The sequence below is a fragment of the Henckelia pumila genome, chromosome 2 (genome assembly GCF_033568475.1).
Source record: "Henckelia pumila isolate YLH828 chromosome 2, ASM3356847v2, whole genome shotgun sequence".
NCBI lineage: Eukaryota > Viridiplantae > Streptophyta > Magnoliopsida > Lamiales > Gesneriaceae > Henckelia > Henckelia pumila.
The window spans coordinates 135,872,670-135,891,701 of NC_133121.1; the positions used below are offsets into that span (position 1 = coordinate 135,872,670).

The 19,032-nt window shown below is 37.9% G+C and overlaps 1 protein-coding gene across 4 annotated transcripts; it reads left to right on the top strand.

The window, feature by feature from the left end:
- The first annotated feature begins 615 nt into the window (after positions 1-615).
- LOC140880752 (exocyst complex component EXO70B1) lies at positions 616-4,044 on the top strand. 4 transcript variants are annotated; one of them, XM_073285471.1, is made up of 2 exons: positions 616-2,748; positions 3,868-4,044. In XM_073285471.1, the coding sequence occupies exon 1, from the start codon at positions 856-858 to the stop codon at positions 2,725-2,727; it is 1,872 nt and encodes a 623-aa protein (XP_073141572.1). In that variant the 5' UTR covers positions 616-855; the 3' UTR covers positions 2,728-2,748; positions 3,868-4,044. The 4 variants fall into 4 exon arrangements, with proteins under 4 accessions (XP_073141572.1, XP_073141571.1, XP_073141574.1 ...); XM_073285470.1 differs by lacking the exon at positions 3,868-4,044 and adding an exon at positions 3,349-3,854 and having other exon boundaries at positions 616-2,738; XM_073285473.1 differs by lacking the exon at positions 3,868-4,044 and adding an exon at positions 3,402-3,854 and having other exon boundaries at positions 616-2,738.
- Positions 4,045-19,032: the final 14,988 nt, after the last annotated feature.

Genomic DNA, 19,032 nt, shown 5'->3' on the forward strand with positions numbered 1-19,032 from the left:
GTGGGACCCCATGATTTGAACCAATAAAAAAGTTCTACCTACTCCATGAAATAGGATCGAAGTAACCATTTGTCTTATTGATCTCACAAGAGCTTTTGTGAAGTAATATGCGGGTTGTATGTATCCATACCATTCCATGAAGAATTTGCACCTCAAAGTAACAATCGATTTTGGTATTACTTCTTGAATGTCCAAAAATATTTCTACCCTATTCTTTTACTATTTCTTTTGTAATTTCTTTTTTTCTCTAACAACTACTTCAGAGCTTCACCTCATATTTTATAATCACCGAACACTTTTTTGACAAATTACGTAGTTATTTCTTTTTTGAGAAATAATTAGTTATTTCTTTTCTTGGACAAAACCTGCAAAAACTGACGGTAAAAAAAAAAACCGATATATATACATTTTATATTTTAATCATTTAAATTTGTGTTGCATAGTAACTCAGACAAATGTCTTCGATTTGTTGAACGAAAGTTCCAAAATAATGCCAATAAATATAGAGCAAAAATATCTTAATTGCAATAAAATAAAATAAAATAAACCTCAATTTCACTCAAAAACCTGTTATCTAAGAAAAAGGTTGAATTATAGTTCAAAAAAAAAAAAAAAGTAGAAGCAAATTTGAAGTGAAAGCGCTCAACTTCCAAGATGCTTTATTTCCATACATATGAATCATCATCATCATCTCCTTCGACTTTGGCTTTAATGGCCGTCCTTTTTTACCCATAAAATCAGTCAGTCCCAGAAACCGCGTTTCTTCATGGGCCCCACTTCACCCCTTCTTTTTCTTTATCGCACAAAAGCAAGCAATTGCTGAGACCAAGCAAAAGTGGTAACGAAGCTTCATCCATGGCGGATAACGGCGAGGAGAAGCTCATAGCTATAGCTCGCCAGATTGCCAAGTCTCTTGGCCGTACGGAGACCATGACTGACGATATAATCAAGATATTTTCCAACTTCGATGGAAGATTGCGTGAGAAGCTTACGGAGAAGCTCTCCGACGACGATGTGGAACGAATCCTCAACTCTCTCGACCGGCAGATCTCCACTTGTATCTCCTCCGACAGACCCATTTGGTCCAACTCTGCTGATGCTTCCGCTTTTCTTGATTCTGTCGACCAGTTAATTGCCTGCATCCGTGATTGGACTCCTTTGGCCGATGACAAGAACATCTCCTCTTACCTCGATCGCGCCGAGGATCTACTCCAGCAATCCATGTTTCGCTTGGAGGATGAGTTCAGAACCCTCGCCGAACGCGGCGCCGTCTCGTACGACTTGGTTCGCGGGGAGTCAGCTCATCAGCAAGATTACTCCGACGATGAAGATGATGTTTCTTTGGAAGACGACGATGGTTTCATTCCCGTGGCGCATCCGGTCACGGACTTCGACATAATCATCGACGCGCTGCCGTCTGGTACTATAGGAGACTTGCATGACATCGCCAAGAGGATGGTGGCGGCGGGGTACGTGAAGGAATGCTCCCACGTGTACAGCACCTCCCGGAGGGAGTTCTTGGAGGAGAGCTTTTCTAGACTGGGTCTGCACAAACTGAGCATCGACGAGGTTCAGAAAATGCAGTGGCCGCAGCTGGAAGACGAAATTGAGAAATGGGTCAAAGCCATTAACGTTGCTCTCCGGATTCTTTTTCCTAGCGAGCGGCGCCTGTGTGATCGCATTTTCTTGGGGCTTTCCTCCGCTGCAGACCTTTCATTCATGGAGGTGTGCAGAGGTTCTACGATTCAGCTCCTGAATTTTGCGGATGCAGTGGCTATAGGGAGTCGGGCACCTGAGAGGTTGTTCAAGGTGCTGGATGTTTATGAAGCTGTAAGGGACTTGATGCCTGAATTTGAGTTAATTTTTTCCGATCAGTACGGTATACCTTTAAGAAATGAAGCCATCACTATCTGGAAAAGGCTAGGGGAAGCTATCAGAGGTGTGTTTATGGAGTTGGAGAATTTGATCCGTCGGGACCCGGCAAAGGCTGCTGTTCCTGGTGGCGGAGTACATCCGATGACTCGATACGTGATGAATTATCTCCGTGCAGCATGCCGATCCCGGCGGACTTTAGAACAGATTTTCGAGGAAAGTGTTGGACCTCAGGGTGGCAATTTTGATTACAGGAAAGGGGACAATAGGGCTTTGCCCTCGTCTTCGAGTCTAGCTGTTCGAATGGAATGGATTATGGAGTTTTTGGAGAGTAACCTAGAGGCTAAGTCCAAGATTTACCGGGACAACACATTGAGTTCTGTATTTTTGATGAACAATAGCAGGTATATCGTGCTGAAGGTGAAAGATAATGACTTGGGGACACTCTTGGGAGATGACTGGATAAGGAAACATGAGGCAAAAATAAAGCAATATCATGTGAATTATCAAAGAGGTACATGGAGCAAAGTTTTGGCTGTTCTTAAGATTGATAGCAACTCTCTGTCACCTGTAGCACCCAAGAGTTTAAGAGATAAGCTGAAGGTATTCAACACATACTTTGAGGAGATATGCAATGCTCAGTCGACGTGGGTCATCGTGGATGAGTATTTGGGGGAGGAGTTGAGGGCTTCGATTCGTGGGAGTTTAATCCCCGCATATCGGAATTTTATAGGAAGATTGCAGGCCGTAGTTGATTTTGGGAAGAATGGAGATAGGCATATTAGGTATAGCCCGGAGGATCTTGAGGCTCATATTGGTGTGTTGTTTCAAGGAAGTGGCGGTGGAAGAAGATGAGACCAAAGCAAGTAAGCTCGTGTTGTAGTCTGTTGCTTCCAAACCATGTGTTTGAGTGTATTGTGCTGGTTTATATGCTTGTCTGTTATATATGAATTCATGAATTGAAATGTATATTTTTGTTATAGGATATGGTCGTTCCATTTGCCTGGATTACTGCTTTTTCGAGTGGTAGTAGAGATATAGTGGAATTCAGAAAGCTAGACAGCACGATATTATGCTGTTGGAACATAAAAACACATATCCATAGCATGATTCAGATACTGAAATCTGTATTAAGCTCCCTTGATTTAAATTATTTCACCATATCTAGCAATAGAATGATTATTAAAATTGAAATATGGTTTTAGTACATATTCTACACTTGTTTCTATGATAGGTATAATTGGCTCTTGAATACAAGAAAATGAGCCAAAATTTTGTGATCTGAATGTGCTCTTGACAGTTGATTGATCACTTATGCCTCTTTACTTCGGATTCTTGAGGATTTCCTATTGTCACTGCTTTTCTATTTATGCGAAACGACGTGCATCTGATTCCCTATCAGTACCTTCCAAGAACGACGTTGGGATCGTGGTTTTTTCCTTTGAACTTAAGTGTTTTTCTTGCCCTTATCCTTAGGATGCTGAGTCCACATTGGAATTGGATAGGTGACACTACTGACTTTATTGTAGCACTTGGCCCAATGTGAGTTGGATCACTTAGCCAGGCTTCATAATTGGAAAAACGAGCACCGTGGAAATACATGCCGCTCAGCCAAAGAAAGATGATGGAGAGTATGTTTTCGAACCTTCTCTTTAAAATTCAAAGTGGAGGTTCCTGCGCGAATCTCAGCAATCACTTGTTCTGATTCTACATATTGATCGTTTTGAACTAAAAGAAAACTTTGGGGTATCCTCCGCCTGTGGATTCTTTTTGTTCTTGATTTCGATGATTTTTAGTCGATGGTATCTTCTGTCCGAAGAAATGATTCATCGAAATAATGAGTCACCATTGATATCGACACATCTGAGATCGCCAAATGTTCGGGAGTAGGATTCGAACCTACGACCAATCGGTTAACAGCCGACCGCTCTACCACTGAGCTACTGAGGAACAACGGGAGATTAGATCTCCTAGAGTTCAATTCCCGGATGGAAGTTGATATATGGAGCAAAACTATCTGTTTTTCCATCTTAATCTAGAATGGTGACCAGTTGTTGGGACATTATCAGTATATGCTTAAGCTGTAGAGTATTTGGGTGAATGCCATAATATCCCATCACATATCTGGTTGAGTAAAAAACATATGAATCGATTTGTAAAGTATATGCAATGAACTCGTGTATCAACTTGAGTTAATTATTTCGGTGAAACAGGAAGGAATGCGAAATAGTTACCAGCAGATTCTTCTTGTACAATCACACACTTGCACAAACCAAAATTTGAGATAGAATTAGAATTTGTGTGCATGGCATTGCCTCTTAACATAGCACTTTCGTGTATCTCCAAGAATCCAAAGAAAGATGGTTTGAACTTTGATACATGCCACTTTATGCATAGCCATTAATTTTATGAGATTCATACATAGAAATCAGTGAAAATTCAAGTACAATTTTCAAGTCTATGCATTAAATGCAGAGCAGCAGAGGCATGTTTGTAGGTTAACATATATACATTCAATCAATGCGTGTCACCATTTTCGACTCTGGTACTTTTCTTTCTAAATTGATAGAGAACGTTTAATTTTTTATTTTTTTTTAATAATTTAGTGAACACACACGTGTAAGTTCACAGAAAAGGATCAACTCCGTTAGATATATTTCTTATTCGATTTGATTCACGAAAACATTATTTTTATATCAAATAATTATTTTTCGTTGCAATTATAAGTTGGATCAATCTATTTTATGGTTACATATATGATGTAGCCAAAAAATACAAGTACTGGTACGTAAGGTTTGTAGTCGAAATCTTGCAACGTAGAGCACTCACGTAGCGCAAGGTGAACCTCACAATGTAAGGTAAACACGTAGCGTAGAGTGAACCCTGTAGCGTAAGGTAAACACGTAGCGTAGAGTGAACCCTATAGCGTAAGGTAAACACGTAGCGTAAGGTGAACCTTGCAACGTAAGGTGAACGCGTAGCGTAAGCTGAAACTTCGATCGTTACCTGCGTCACAAACAATTGTCAGAGGCGCCGGGCGGTTCCCTGCGTAGCACTCCGACGCTCAAGTCAACAAAGAGCACAATGATAATTTCCAAAAATAAGAAAGCTCAAGTTATAGAGAAAATTGAGAATCTACCTTGGATATAAGTGAGGCACATCTATTTATAGATGTTTAGGAGTGCTTCGTGGGTTTGGACTCTTGTGTTTTGGGCTCATAAACTTGGGCTTATTTTATTAATTAACAAATTGAACTTCCATCCCATCAATATCCATGATATAGTTTTTATATTTAATGTAATCACAAACTGAGAGATGAACAAAAACCACAAAATGTAATCACAATATTTAGCAAAACGATGTCGTTTGAGATCATAGCTAAGCACCATAAATCAAATAAAGCGTGTGGTCCAAATTGATTTAATTCATCATGTATGGACTATGGTGAATGAATAATTGCCATTAAATTTAATATTTTGCGTCTACATACGGCCGGTGCTCCAATTTTTGACATATTCCACCATTAATTTTTTATTTTATTTTTTCAGATTTCATCCCCAACTCAAATTGAAATAATCATTCTGCACTCTTTCATATTTTCAATTTAAATCCTTCTCTAATATCAAATTTAAGGAACAATTTTGTCAATTAAAATAAATGAGTAAAACTGTAAAATAATGATTTAATAAAATGGTTTCCATTGTCTTTAATTTTAAAAGTAATAGATATGAGTTTAGACAGAGAAAACCTATTTCATTAAATAATTTTAAATCATTTGTTTTATTGACAAATTGATCCTATAGGCTATAATTTCATTTAGCAAATTTTCATTTGAAAATATTAAAGGCTGTAACATAATTGTTTTAATTTTGTTAGAGGATCGAATATGTCAAATAATAATATTATGACGTACTGTATCAAATAGTTATTATATTAAATGGTAAAAGCGGCAAAATAACCATTTTTACATAGGGATGTAAACGAGCCGAGTCGAACAGTATCAGGCTCGGGCTCGGCTCGTTTGGTATATGTGGAGGCTTGGGCTCGGCTCGAGCTCCAGCCGAGCTTTTGTAATAAAGCTCGGCTCGACTTGTTTATTGAATTTGTAAGCTCGGGCTCGGGCTCGGCTCATTTATCATATGAAACGAGTCTGGCTCGAGTTTGGCTCGTTAAACGAGCTCGTTTTCAAGCTCGTTAAACGAGCTCGTTTAACTGGCTCGTTAAGCAAGCTCGTATTATGGCTCGAGTTTGGCTCGTTAAACGAGCTTGTTTTCAAGCTCGTTGGCTCGTTTAACTGGCTCGTTAAGCAAGCTCGTATTTTGGCTCGTTAAGTGGGATTGGTCTCGGGTTCGGGCTCGTTTTCGAGCTCGTGAATCTTAAATACAAAATATAAATCTCTATATAAACTAAAATTAAATTTTTCTTAAAAAAATAAAAATGACAAACATAAATAAAACTATAAAATTAATTATCAAATGTATGTCATATGCAACAGTCCACTACAACGATACACAATAACAATATAACATCATTACATTGTACATAAAAAAACCCAAATTAGAAAAATCATTAGAAAAGTGCAAACTGCATCTCCAATAAAAATTAAATACATCCTGCAACCAACATTCTTCGCAACATCATCTCTAATAAAAATTAAAAATCATCATGCAATATAAAAAATAAAGTTAGTATCACAAAGTAATATAAGCAAGCAAAAAATTTAATGCGACGACCATTTTTTAAAATACGTTTGTAATTTTAATTAGTTGTTATAAATATCGGTAATTTTAATTAGTTGTTATAATTATCGATAATTTTAAATTACGACACATTTATAATTTTGTATGTATCTAACGTATCGGTAATTATTATAATTATGAAAAACAATTTCAAAAATAAGTTGTTGTTTTTGAAGAGTTATTCCATTCGCAAATGATGTATTAAGTCGTTGTCTGCAACTAAATTTTTGAAAATATTAAATTAAGTTTTGAAAATATTTTAACAAAAACTTCAGTCTATCACAAATTTATGGATACCTATATGGTGACATAGTTTTAAAACATCATTCTACATAATAATTCTAATGATCACATATAAACATCATATTATTTAACAAGAGTGAATTCATAGTTTTAACTTTTAAGTTTTAATCATAATAAAATTTGGTTTTATAATTTTTTTGATAATTTATAAGCTTATTTTTATTACCTATACCAATGAAATGATATTATTATTCCATAAATTCTTTTAATTATATATAATGATTTAATTATACCAATGTGTGATATGATTTATATCATAATCTTTTCATCTTAATTATATATACCTAATTTTTTCTTCACATAGATAATAATATCATTAAAAGAAAATGTATAAAATGAATGAAAAAAATTGTTCTTGTATTTTCATGGCTATATACATGCATGTATTTTTGTAAACAAAATTACTAAATACAATATAAATTATAAACCTATATACCTTCCATTTGATTAGGGTTGTATTATTTTGTTAATATAACCCGAAGTATGTCATAAAATTATAATCTAAAATAAAAAAAATATTATTTAATATTAAAATTTAAGATATTTTGTGTTCTACCTTAAACTTTTACTTGACAATCATAGACACCTAGTTGGTTAACAATTCATGTAACAATAACTGATTGAATGTACAAAGTGTTACATCAGTTGTTGTCCATGTAAGTTCTTAAAATTGTTGTCCGTACGATACCAAATTTATATATAAATATATATATATATATATATATATATATATAATTATTACTAAAACGTAATTATCAATAAAAAATAAACATAATCAAATATATGGTTTTTAGTTCAAAATTTGATATAATATTGTCACTATTTTTTATTTTAACTAGTTTTTGTGTGCAAAAATATTCACAAACGATATAGATGCATAATAATGTATCTATTTTTTCTATAAAAATTTTAAATTTGATTAAATGTTATCATTATTTTTTAATTACACTTAACTTTTTGTATCCATATATATGTGAAAATATCCATAAATTCTATCTGTAATGAAATTATGAATTTGGTTTCACAATTTGAAATTTGATCGAATATTATAACTAATTTTTTATTTCAGTTAATTTTGTGTCTCCATATCGTGAACATTTATATAAATGAAATATACGCTAATATAAAAATTTTATTTTATATTTGATTAGATGTTATCACTTATCAGTAATTTTCTATTTATTACAATATACTAATTTTTGTTTTAAAATTGAAATTTTGATATGATGTTATCACAATTTTATAATTTCAAACAAATGTTTCGTGTGCATATATATGTAAAAACAATATTAATAATTTTTACAATAATATTTTAAAAACAAATAAATTTATTATATCATATCAATACTTTGATATAAATTTCAAATACAAATCAAAATTTTATTATTTAAAAAAAACAAGTTTTTTCTAGGAATATTTAATTTAATTTTTAAAATATTATAGATTTAAATTTACTCAATGAGCATATAAATAACTAAACCAGCCGAGTTCGAGAAACTATATAAATTACTATATTTTCACAAGAAAATGAGTCGAGCCCGATCCAGAACCTGAGCTCAAGCTGACGAGCCACTAAACGATCCAATCCCAAATCCAAGCCCGAGCTCGCAAGCCACTAAACGAGCCGAGCTCGAGCCCGATCTGATGAGCCACTAAACGAGCCGAGCTAACAAACCATTAAAAGAGCCGAGCTAACGAGCCATTAAACGAGCCGAGCCCAAGCCTGAGCTAACGAGCCACCTAAACGAGCCGAGCTCGAGCTCGAGCTCGAGCTTCCGAACCTATTAACGAACATGTTCGCGAGCTAACGAGCCGAACATCCTTAAGCTCGGGCTCGGCTCGTTAAAATTTTCGAGCTCAAAATTAAGCTCGGGCTCGGCTCAATAAGCTTAACGAACGAGCCCGAACGAGCTTTTTCACGAGCCGAGATCCGAATAGCTCGCGAACAGTTCGGTTCATTTACATCCCTATTTTTACATAAGATTCAAAATTACTTCAAGATTTGTAAATAAAAGTTCAATCCATTTAAATTTCAAAATTAATATATTAACAAAAACAGCACACAAGTACAATATATACGAATAAATTACATTAGTAGCCGACGACTTATAAATCATCTGACACTAAAATCTCAGTCGAGACGTTGAGTTCGAGACCAATTACAATAATCTCATATCCCGTAACGAAAAAATATATGTATATTATTAAGATTGCTTTGTTATAACTGATTATGCGTAATCAATGGAAAATATGTAAATTTTATCTGGTTCTCTTCGTCAAATTTCTATTCATCCGTTGGTAGCTAAATTTATATTTTTCCTAAAAAAACTTAATTCACAAGTATGTTCATGATTTTTTTTTTTTTTTTTTGAGAAAGTATGATCATGATTTCATGTGCATAGAAGTGCATCCGACAATTACGAGTTAGTTTTTTTTTTTTCTTTAGGGGAAGATCTTGAATTCATATATGAATGCAAAATGTTTTTTATTATAAGATCAATCAATCAAAAAAAAACTCTAAAGAATTAGTTTTCTTGACTCGTGTGATAAGATGAAAAATTGAAATATAAAAATAATATAGTTATTTATCTATTTATTTTTTAAAGGAAAAGGTTCATTTCACTATTTTATAAGCTCCACAGAAGATGTTTAAATTGAAATTATAGCCACTCGGGAGGGGCTTTTTATTAAAGTAATATAAAAAGAAAAAGAAATTATAAAAATATGCCAATTTTTAAAACCTTTAAAAAATATGACAATCCGGGACAAAATGTCCCGGATTCAGCGGAAGCGCTGCCACCATGGCAGAGCTCTGACACGTCCAGCTGAATCCGGATTCAAATGTCATTTCTTTTTCTTTTTTGCTAAATTATTATTTTTTCATTTCCATTAAAAAATAGCTTTTTTATTTGAGACATGCTAAATGGTTTTTCGACCACATCAAAAAAGGAAAGAAATTGGTTTTTTTTTTAATTCATAAATATATGATCTTTTAATTTAATTAAAGAGTATCATAATAAGAAATTAATATTTTGTGTATTTGATACAAATAATATTTAAAGAAGAAAATATGGTCAGAAATATTTAATTAACAAATCAAATATTTTAAAGATTTTTCAATTAAATAATTACCATGAAATGAAAGCTATACCATTTAATTAATCACTCGTATGTTTTGTAGTAGCCCGTAACCAAAGTCAATGATTAAGGGATTAATCAATGCTAATTAAATAGATTGGGTACCGGACGGATCGGAAGCTCCGATGCAGGATCGGACGTTCCGATCGAGATCGGAAGCTTCGATGCAGGATCGGAAGCTCCGATGGTATTATGTCAGGCATGACGTGTGGCAGGATCGAAAGCTCCGATCACCCCTATCCGAAGTCAATCAGTGATAGTTTGACACGTGGCAGATGAGGATCTTCGGAAGCTCTGATGGCAGGATCGGACGTTCCGATCGAGGAACGGAAGTTCCGATCGAGGATCGGAGGTTCCGATCGTGGTATATAAATAGAAGGCCGAGGCTTCATTCTGATTTGCCAATTCAGAGATTTTCCTCTCCATTCTAGTTTTATTTGCTTAGTTCTAGTCTTCCTAGGCTTGATCCGGGGGTCGGCGAGGCGTTCGGTAGTCGCAGCGGAGTTGTGCCCAAGTTCTGGAGGTATCGACATCAAATGGCTAACGACAGACGAAGGTATAGCTTTTGCTTCCTAAAAATATTTAGGAGTATGCAATAGCTTAGTTAAGGTTTTTAGAGCACTTTAATGATAGTAGTATTATTTGGCAGTGTAGAGCAGACTATAGGCGTGGACCTAGAGTTGGTAGAGCTTGCACTGATTTGAGGTACGAAAGTACTGTTCGAGATATCCTGACTGATTATGCATGTATTATGAAACTGCATGGTTTATATGTCATTGATTTATGCTGCATTCATTTTCATACTGAGCTATCTCCTTCGAGATGTCTATTAGTAGGGTTGTACCCTATCCTGTTAGTGGATGGACTTCCATGGCTTTGGGTTCGGTAAATCCACTGGTATTATGGTATGGGAGCCACCTCCTGAAGCAATGGCACAGCGTGCTACATACCAGGTCCCGGTCTGTCTTTGTATTTGATCCTTGACCTCGAGTTATAGGGAGTTCACTTTGCTTGCATGTATACTCATACTCTCGTACTGAGCGTTTTATGCTCACGTCTCGTACTCTGTGTTTCTGGACATGCTATTCCATGGGACAGGTTTGCGATTAGACGAGGCGGGTGGATCCAAGAGGGGCTAGGCAGTGGTTGGACAGCTGGGGCTTCGCCTAGGTTTTATTCTGTTGTTATTGGATTGATACAACTATTCGATTTGGTTGTATTATATTTGGGTATTTACAGATTCTTTAACTTGAGATTGTATAATTTCTATGGTTTCCGCAGCTTAATTCTGATTACTATTTTGATTAAGTTAATTGCATGCCTAAGTTCTGTTTAGTAGGTGATCCGAGTAAGGGTCACTACATTTATGGTATCAGAGCATGCAAAGTATTCTTGGGATTTAGATTCTACATAAGATAACCGTTAGGTTAATTTTTTAGATGGCAGATCGTGATGACCAGAGTTCTCATGGCAGTATTGGTGGGTGTTGGGGTGATGCCGACCGGGAGCCTCGTTGGGAACGCCGCCATCGTCATCGAGATGAGGACCGTTTCAGTGTACGTCGATTCTTGCAGATGTGGCCTAAGCCCTTGGGCGGAGGCGAGTCTCCGGAAGAGGCGGAGAACTGGTTAAACCGCATGGAGATGACTTTTCGGACGTTTCACTGCACCGAGGACCAGAAGATGGAGACACTGGGTTATCTTCTAGATGGACGTGCGCGCAGGTGGTGGAGGTTTACTTCTGCACCTTTTGTTGCGGCGAGAGGAGTGGCCACCTGGGCCGAATTCCGCACAGCTTTCCACAAGCTATATTTTCCTCCTGCACTCCGACAGACGAAGGCAGGTGAGCTTCTGAGCTTGCGGCAGGGAGCTTTGTCTATTGATGAGTACCAGCAGAAGTTCTTTGATCTGTTAGCCTATATCCCGGAGATTTCCGACAGCTCCGAGATGAAGTATAATCTGTTCCTTCAGGGCCTTAACCCTGAGATCCATGACCGTGTGGCGGTTGGTGACGATGTGTCCTACGAGGGTTTGGTGAGCCGTTGTCACCAAGCGAAGGGCAGCATTCGACGGAACAGGTCTTTCTCTCAGTCGAGACCTGCTAGTTCTTTGGGTCCCCATGCCCAATCTTTCAAGAAGCCTGGATCTACTTCTTCTTCCTCTGGCTCTGCTGGTGTTGTCCGTTTCGGAAAGAAGGACAAGTTTGATCACTGTGGGAAGAATCATTGTAGTGACCCGTATACAGAATTAACGATTAATGAATAATTAATCGTGTAATCATGTTTAGATTAAGTAAAACATGATTAATGAAATTCCAAATGGGTTAACGGAGTCCAGAAATGGATTCAGGACAATCGAAATGGTCGGGAAGGTTCCGAGGGTTCGGATGGATCGGAGGATCCGAACCAAAGATCGGAGGATCCGAACGGGTTCGGAGGATCCGAGCTCGGATCGGAGGCTCCGAAGATAATGCGTCATGGATGACATCATTGATGGGACTTCGGAGGATCTGAAGTCAGGATCGGAGGCTTCGAACAGGAACGGAGGCTCCGAAGTCAGGAACAGGGGATCCGAACCAGTTCGGAGGATCCGAAGTCGAGTTCGGACGGCCCGAACTTCGCCTATAAATAGAGGTCCGAAATTTCATTTTCAACTCGCACCTCTCCTTTTCCTCTCTTAATTCCTAGACTTCTAACTCAGATCTAGGGAGTTCTAGGCATCCTATTGGGAATCCGGAAGTAGCATAGAGATCCCGACGTCGAGGCGAAGATGTGCCTAAGTTTTGAGGCAATTGTCATCAGCGGGCTGACGATGGACGCAGGTATAGCTATGATCTTCTTAAAATATTTAGGAGTATGTAATAGATTAATTAAGGCTTTTAGAACTTAAATAATGATGCATGGGTATTTGCATTATAGAGTTGATGATAGGCTTGAAACCTAGAGTGGGACTGCTAGGACTGCCTGTAGTAAGGTACGTAAGTACAGACTGAGATAGCCAGCGGGTTTTGCATGCTTATATGTTGCATTTGTGTGTCATATTATTATGCAGCATGTGCATATCATATTGTGCCTGTCCATCTTTTGAGATGAGCCATGTAGGGCCGCTCAGCCATGTCTGGACGGCTGATGTCTAGTGCCCAGTGACTGACGGGTCATGGGTAGTTAGCATCTGGGGGACATGGTCCACGTCCTATAGGAATGAGCAGTGTCGACAGAGTTTGCTCCCCGGGTTGTACCACTCATGTCCTAGGCGCCATTACTGAGCAGTTATATATACAGTTATCCCAGATATGGATACCCTATCATTTGCATGCATCATATTTATATGTTTTACCCAGTGTTTTCGTATTGAGGTTAGATGTAGTGACCCTGCATGGTATCACCTACTAACTGGCAACTAATAGCATGCATTAAACTTAATACAACAAAATAACTTAACAGAGTAAAACGTGCGAAAACATAACCATAAATTACATATCAGCTTAGTATAAAAGTGTCAAGCTTATTCATCAGTAGTGATGCAACCATATTGAAATACTTAAAAGTAAACATTATACAGCTATATTGAATCCTGCTGTATAATTAACTCCTCAAGGCCTGCTCCCTAATCCTGCCTTGAACCACCAGCTCCGTCCATCCTGCGACCTGCCCATGGAATAGGGTGTCCAAGATAACAACTAGGACGTGAGCGCTAACGCCCAGTACATAAACATGAGTACACATATAAATATGATGCATGCAACATGGCGATTGGTAAAGGGTCATCTGAAAAGTCATGCTCAGTACCGGCGCCACATGAGTGCTGCCACCGCACGGATCAACCTCTGGGTGCAACCACACTCGTCTAGTACACTAGAGTAGACAGACATAAATGCCCCCGCCGTCGCGGTACTCTCAGTGACAGACTATCGAGTATAGAGCTGAGCGGCTCTATAGTCAGGTATAACAAGGTATATGCTCAACATGTATATGCACATGACATATGAGTATAAAAAATGATAAATCATACATCATGCCATATAATAATGCCAAATAAATGCAACATATAAACATGTATACTCGTTGGCAATCTCAGTCAATGTGTACGTACCTCTAGGCTAGTTCAAGTATAGTAGGATCCTAGGTTCCAAGCCTATATTCAAAAGTTCACCTTATCACTACATAAATTCTATAAGCCTTAACTAAGCTAATAAGTACTTTCAAAACTTAAATAGATTCCTGGACCATACCTTCGTCCGTAGATAGCCCTTTGGAGTCGCTAGTCCCGGATGACTATAACTATTTCTTGGTTATTTCAGAACCTCTATTATAACCGATAGGGCCCTCAAGTGTATAACTCACAATATATAACTGAACACTCGGAATACTTGATTTATATCTAATTTCTCGTCCTAATGGCCCTATTTATAGGCAAAATATGTCGGAGTTCGGAGCCTCCGAATTGGGGTTCGGGCCCTCCGAACCTGCATGCCCGATACTTGTCGAAAATCGCGGATTAGTCATCTAGCATTGCTGTCTGGGGGAGTTCGGAGCCTCCTAAGTGCTGGGTTCGGATCCTCCGAACCCAGGTTCGGATGGTCCGAACTTGGTCTTTGAGTTCGGATGGTCCGAACTCATTTCGATGCCTCCGAACTGTCCGAGACCCCCGGAACCCTTCCTAACATTTTCGGACGTTCCGGAGCTGATTTTCCACTTATTTTTACCAAATAAGGACTCCTTAATCATGTTTTGCCACTTTTAAAATTATATGACATATCATAGAACGGAAAGTGAAACTTGGCTACTACCTTTATATGTAGCGATCCATCTGGTAATTTTGAAGTCTGATTAAGCCATGGAATTGGTTAATTACCAACCCTTAATCATGTTTAACATATCATTATCTTAAAATGAAGTCCGGGTTACTACATTCTCCCCACCTTTAGATATTTCGTCCGCGAAATAAAATCTAAAGACAAATTAAGATAACAATATGAAACAGAAAACCATGTTTTATTACAACAACTGTAATTACATCTTACACGGTCATCAAAAGTATAAAACAAACAACTCAGGATATTCAGCCCGCATATAACTCTCGGTTTCCCAAGTTGCTTCTTTAACGCCTCGGCGTTGCCACTATACCATCACAAGTGGTATAGTCTTGTTACGCAGAACTTTCTCCTTCCTGTCTAGGATACGGAGTGGTCGTTCAACAAAAGACAGATCTGGTTCTAGCTGAATATCAGTAGACTGAATCACATGAGATTCATCAGCTATATACTGTTGAAGTAACGACACATGAAAAACATTATGTATACTGGAAAGATTTGGCGGTAAAGCCAAACGATATGCAACATCTCCGATCTTTTCCAGCATTTGGAAAGGTCCAATAAAACGAGGAGACAACTTGAATTTCACGCCAAATCTCATCACCTTCCTGAAAGGTGATACTCATAGAAATACATATTCACCAGGCTCAAACTGAAGTGGCCTGCGATGAATATTAGCATAACTGGCTTGTCTATCTTGAGCAACTTTGATCCTATGCTTGATCAAATCTACCTTGTCTACAATCTGTTGCACTAATTCAGGACCCTCGACTTGTCGTTCCCCGACTTCATCCCAGAATAACGGAGTACGGCACCGTCGACCGTACAATGCCTCGAAAGGTGTCATATCAATACTAAGATGATAGCTGTTATTGTAGGCAAATTCGATCAAATGTAACTGATCCTGCCAAGATAAGCCAAAACCCATAATAGAAGAACTTAGCATATCCTCCAACGTACGAATAGTGCGCTCTGACTGCCCATCGGTCTTCGGATGATATGCAGTGCTCAAACTCAGAGTGGTACCCAACGCCTGCTGAAAACTACCCCAAAAATATGAGGTAAATCGCGGGTCTCTATCACTAACTATGCTCACTGGAATCCCATGCAATCGCACTATCTCCTGGATGTATAAGCGTGTCATGCGATCATAAGAATACTCCCGGTTATAAGGAATGAAATGTGCTGATTTCGTCAAACGGTCAACAAAGACCCAGATAGCATCACACTGACGTGCAGTCATAGGCAAGTGGGTGACAAAATCCATAGTCACGTGTTCCTACTTCCATTCGGGAATCTCAAGATTCTGCAATAATCCACCTGGTCGTCGATGTTCAGCCTTGACATGTTGACAAACCAAACATCTCGAAACAAATTGATACACACTCCTCTTCATCCCTTTCCACTAGAATCTAGTTCGCAAATCCTTATACATTTTCATGCTTCCAGGATGAACTGATAATCGACTCCTGTGAGCTTGAGATAGAATATCGTTCCTGAGCTCCGCAACATTAGGTACAACCACTCGATTAGATAAGCACAATAAATCATCTGTCTGAAAATAAAATCCAGATGTATTAACTCCATTGGCTAAACGTGCCAAACGCTGAGTCTTAACATCAGATATCTGAGCATCTCTGATCCAAGAATACAATGTTGGCTCAGACAAAATAGTATACAATCGAACCCCATTTCTCCTTTTCTTGTGCTTGAGCGTAAAACTCAATGAACAACACTCTTGAATCATATGAGATACTTCACTAGTCTGAAGTGCAGAAAGTCTCACCTGCCGACTCAAGGCATCAGCAGTAAGATTAACAGAACCTGGATGATATTTGATTTCACAATCATAATCCTTCAGAAGATCCATCTAGCGTCTCTGTCGCATATTCAACTCCGCCTGAGTGAATAAATGAAAGAGTGGGTGCCCGTTGAGCCAACTTGTGGCTAAGGGCTTTTATGACTCTGTGTATAAACAATCTTTTGTTTAATATAATTTACACTTTTATAAAGGCGTTTACTTTATCTTTTATCATATTATTATATTGTGACATACTATAAGATGTTTAGATGAAGACCTTGAATATAATATAGTGTATGTAAGATGTGGTAGCACATGGGGATGACTATCATGAAACACATCTTATAGTCACTGTATATTCTAAACAGTTCTTAGTCGATTGAGCCGTCCGTTAATAAGGATAAGGATCGCTCGAGTTTGAGACTAGCATTTGCGATGCAGAGTACCACGTTTCATTGGTAGGGAACATAGAGATGTTCGAAGCATGCAAATGGATATTCATATGATGAATGATCGAACTACCCTATTCGGACTTTCCAAATGGTTATCACTTATCGAGTGGATAAAGTCCGTGGTTTTGGTTGTACACCATTAGTCCTTACTACTTGAAACATCATTGAGACTCTATATGCTAGTACTGTACTTTGACTCGTTTACCGACTCTATTGGGGTCATCAGGTGTCGGGATTGGGTACAGTTACGACACATATAGGAGTCGATGCTTTGTTGTCAAGGATTCACCACATACTTGCTAGTGTGGATATCCTATGCAATCTGAGGAGATATTAGTGTGACGAATCTCTGGCCAGAGTACATGATGTGTTTTAAGAAATGGTTTCTTAGTAGCACATGCGATGTCACTATTTGATCTTCAAGATGCATCGTATAGTTATCGAATCTCGAACGACTCTCGATTTACCAATGGTTGTTGATTTGATCGGGATATATGGATGAAGGGACCGTACTGTACGCTAACCAAAATCTATTGGTTCTTGCAGGCACTATCAGTGATACCTAGGGAATCATGGGGCGATGTTGCTAGGCGCTCTTACCATGATTCGATGGGCAAGTCGGAAATTGTTGTTCCGAGTCACAAGGAGTTGTGAGCCCACGGCTAGCTGTATCCCTGAACCATTGAGGGTCACACAAGTAATGGTTTTTTAATCCCCGTTGAGATAATTAAATTTAAAGAGTTAAATTTAGTGAATAAAGAAGTGGGACTTCTTATTTAAGAGTAGAGGGAGTAAGATTTCCTAAAATGACATAGTGATGGACATTTTTGGAAACCACTGAATTCGGATTCAGAAAATTTATCTTGACTTTGAAAGATGCAGAAATGGTTTCTGTGCACATTGGTGAAATTGGTTTATCAATCTGAGTCACGATGAATTTTACATTAATTTCTGAACATGCGGGCTTTGCTTGTCAGGCTTGAACTTATGACTAATGGGTCCTAAGCTGTTAGCAGCCCACATTATAAATAAGTTATTGCAGTACAAAAATTACATAACAGAGGTCACATAATTTTGAAAACCCTAGCTGTTTTCATCATAGTGGCCGCCGCCCCCCTCTCTCTGTTCTAAAATTCCAGCCTGTGAATTTTGAATTTGCAGTCTGGTTTAACGGATCAAATTCGTTAATTCTCTTTGTAGAAACTTCTGATAGATTTTCTAGTGCAATCTATCAGAGGGATTAAACTTCTGTTCATGGACCTGATTGAAGAATTGTTCGTCCATCAGTTCCTGGGATATACAACAAGAGCAGAGTAATCTGTTGGTGTCCATAATCTCGTTTCGAGATTCAAGGTAAAAATTTAATTGTTATTTAATTTTTACACGCACAATTTAATCGTAAAGTTTTGATACCCATGATATGGAATCGTTCCATATAAAAAAAAATATTTTTTAAACCTCCGCTGCACCGGGTATCAATTCTGATTGATCTGATCACCGTTCTCCAACAGTGGTATCAGAGCCAGGTTGCTCAGATCAAGCGATTAAATTAATCAATTGTACAAAAATTTTTAAGCCTCGGTTTTTGAAACAAAATAAAAATTTAAAATTTTTGACGGGCAAAACACGGGCAGCGATTGGAACACTGCCCGGGGCAGCGATGGTCGCTGCCCAAGGGGCAGCGACGGGCTGCCCGGCCCGAGCCCCTTTTGGGGCGCGGATCGTCCCGGGCGGCCCGGGAAAATTTATTTTTTAATTTTTTAATTAAAATTTTAATATGTTAAAATTCTATTTTTGGTTCGATCGAAAATTATTTTTTGATTGGTCCACGAGGCGTCGGATCGAATTGTTCGAGTCCGAAAATTTTAAAATTGATTTTTGGATAAATTTGAATTTTTGGAAAATTTATAGATTT

What these genes read in the sequence shown, in the direction of transcription:
- LOC140880752 (XM_073285471.1), top strand. Translation starts at nt 856, where the DNA reads ATGGCGGATAACGGCGAGGAGAAGCTCATAGCTATAGCTCGCCAGATT.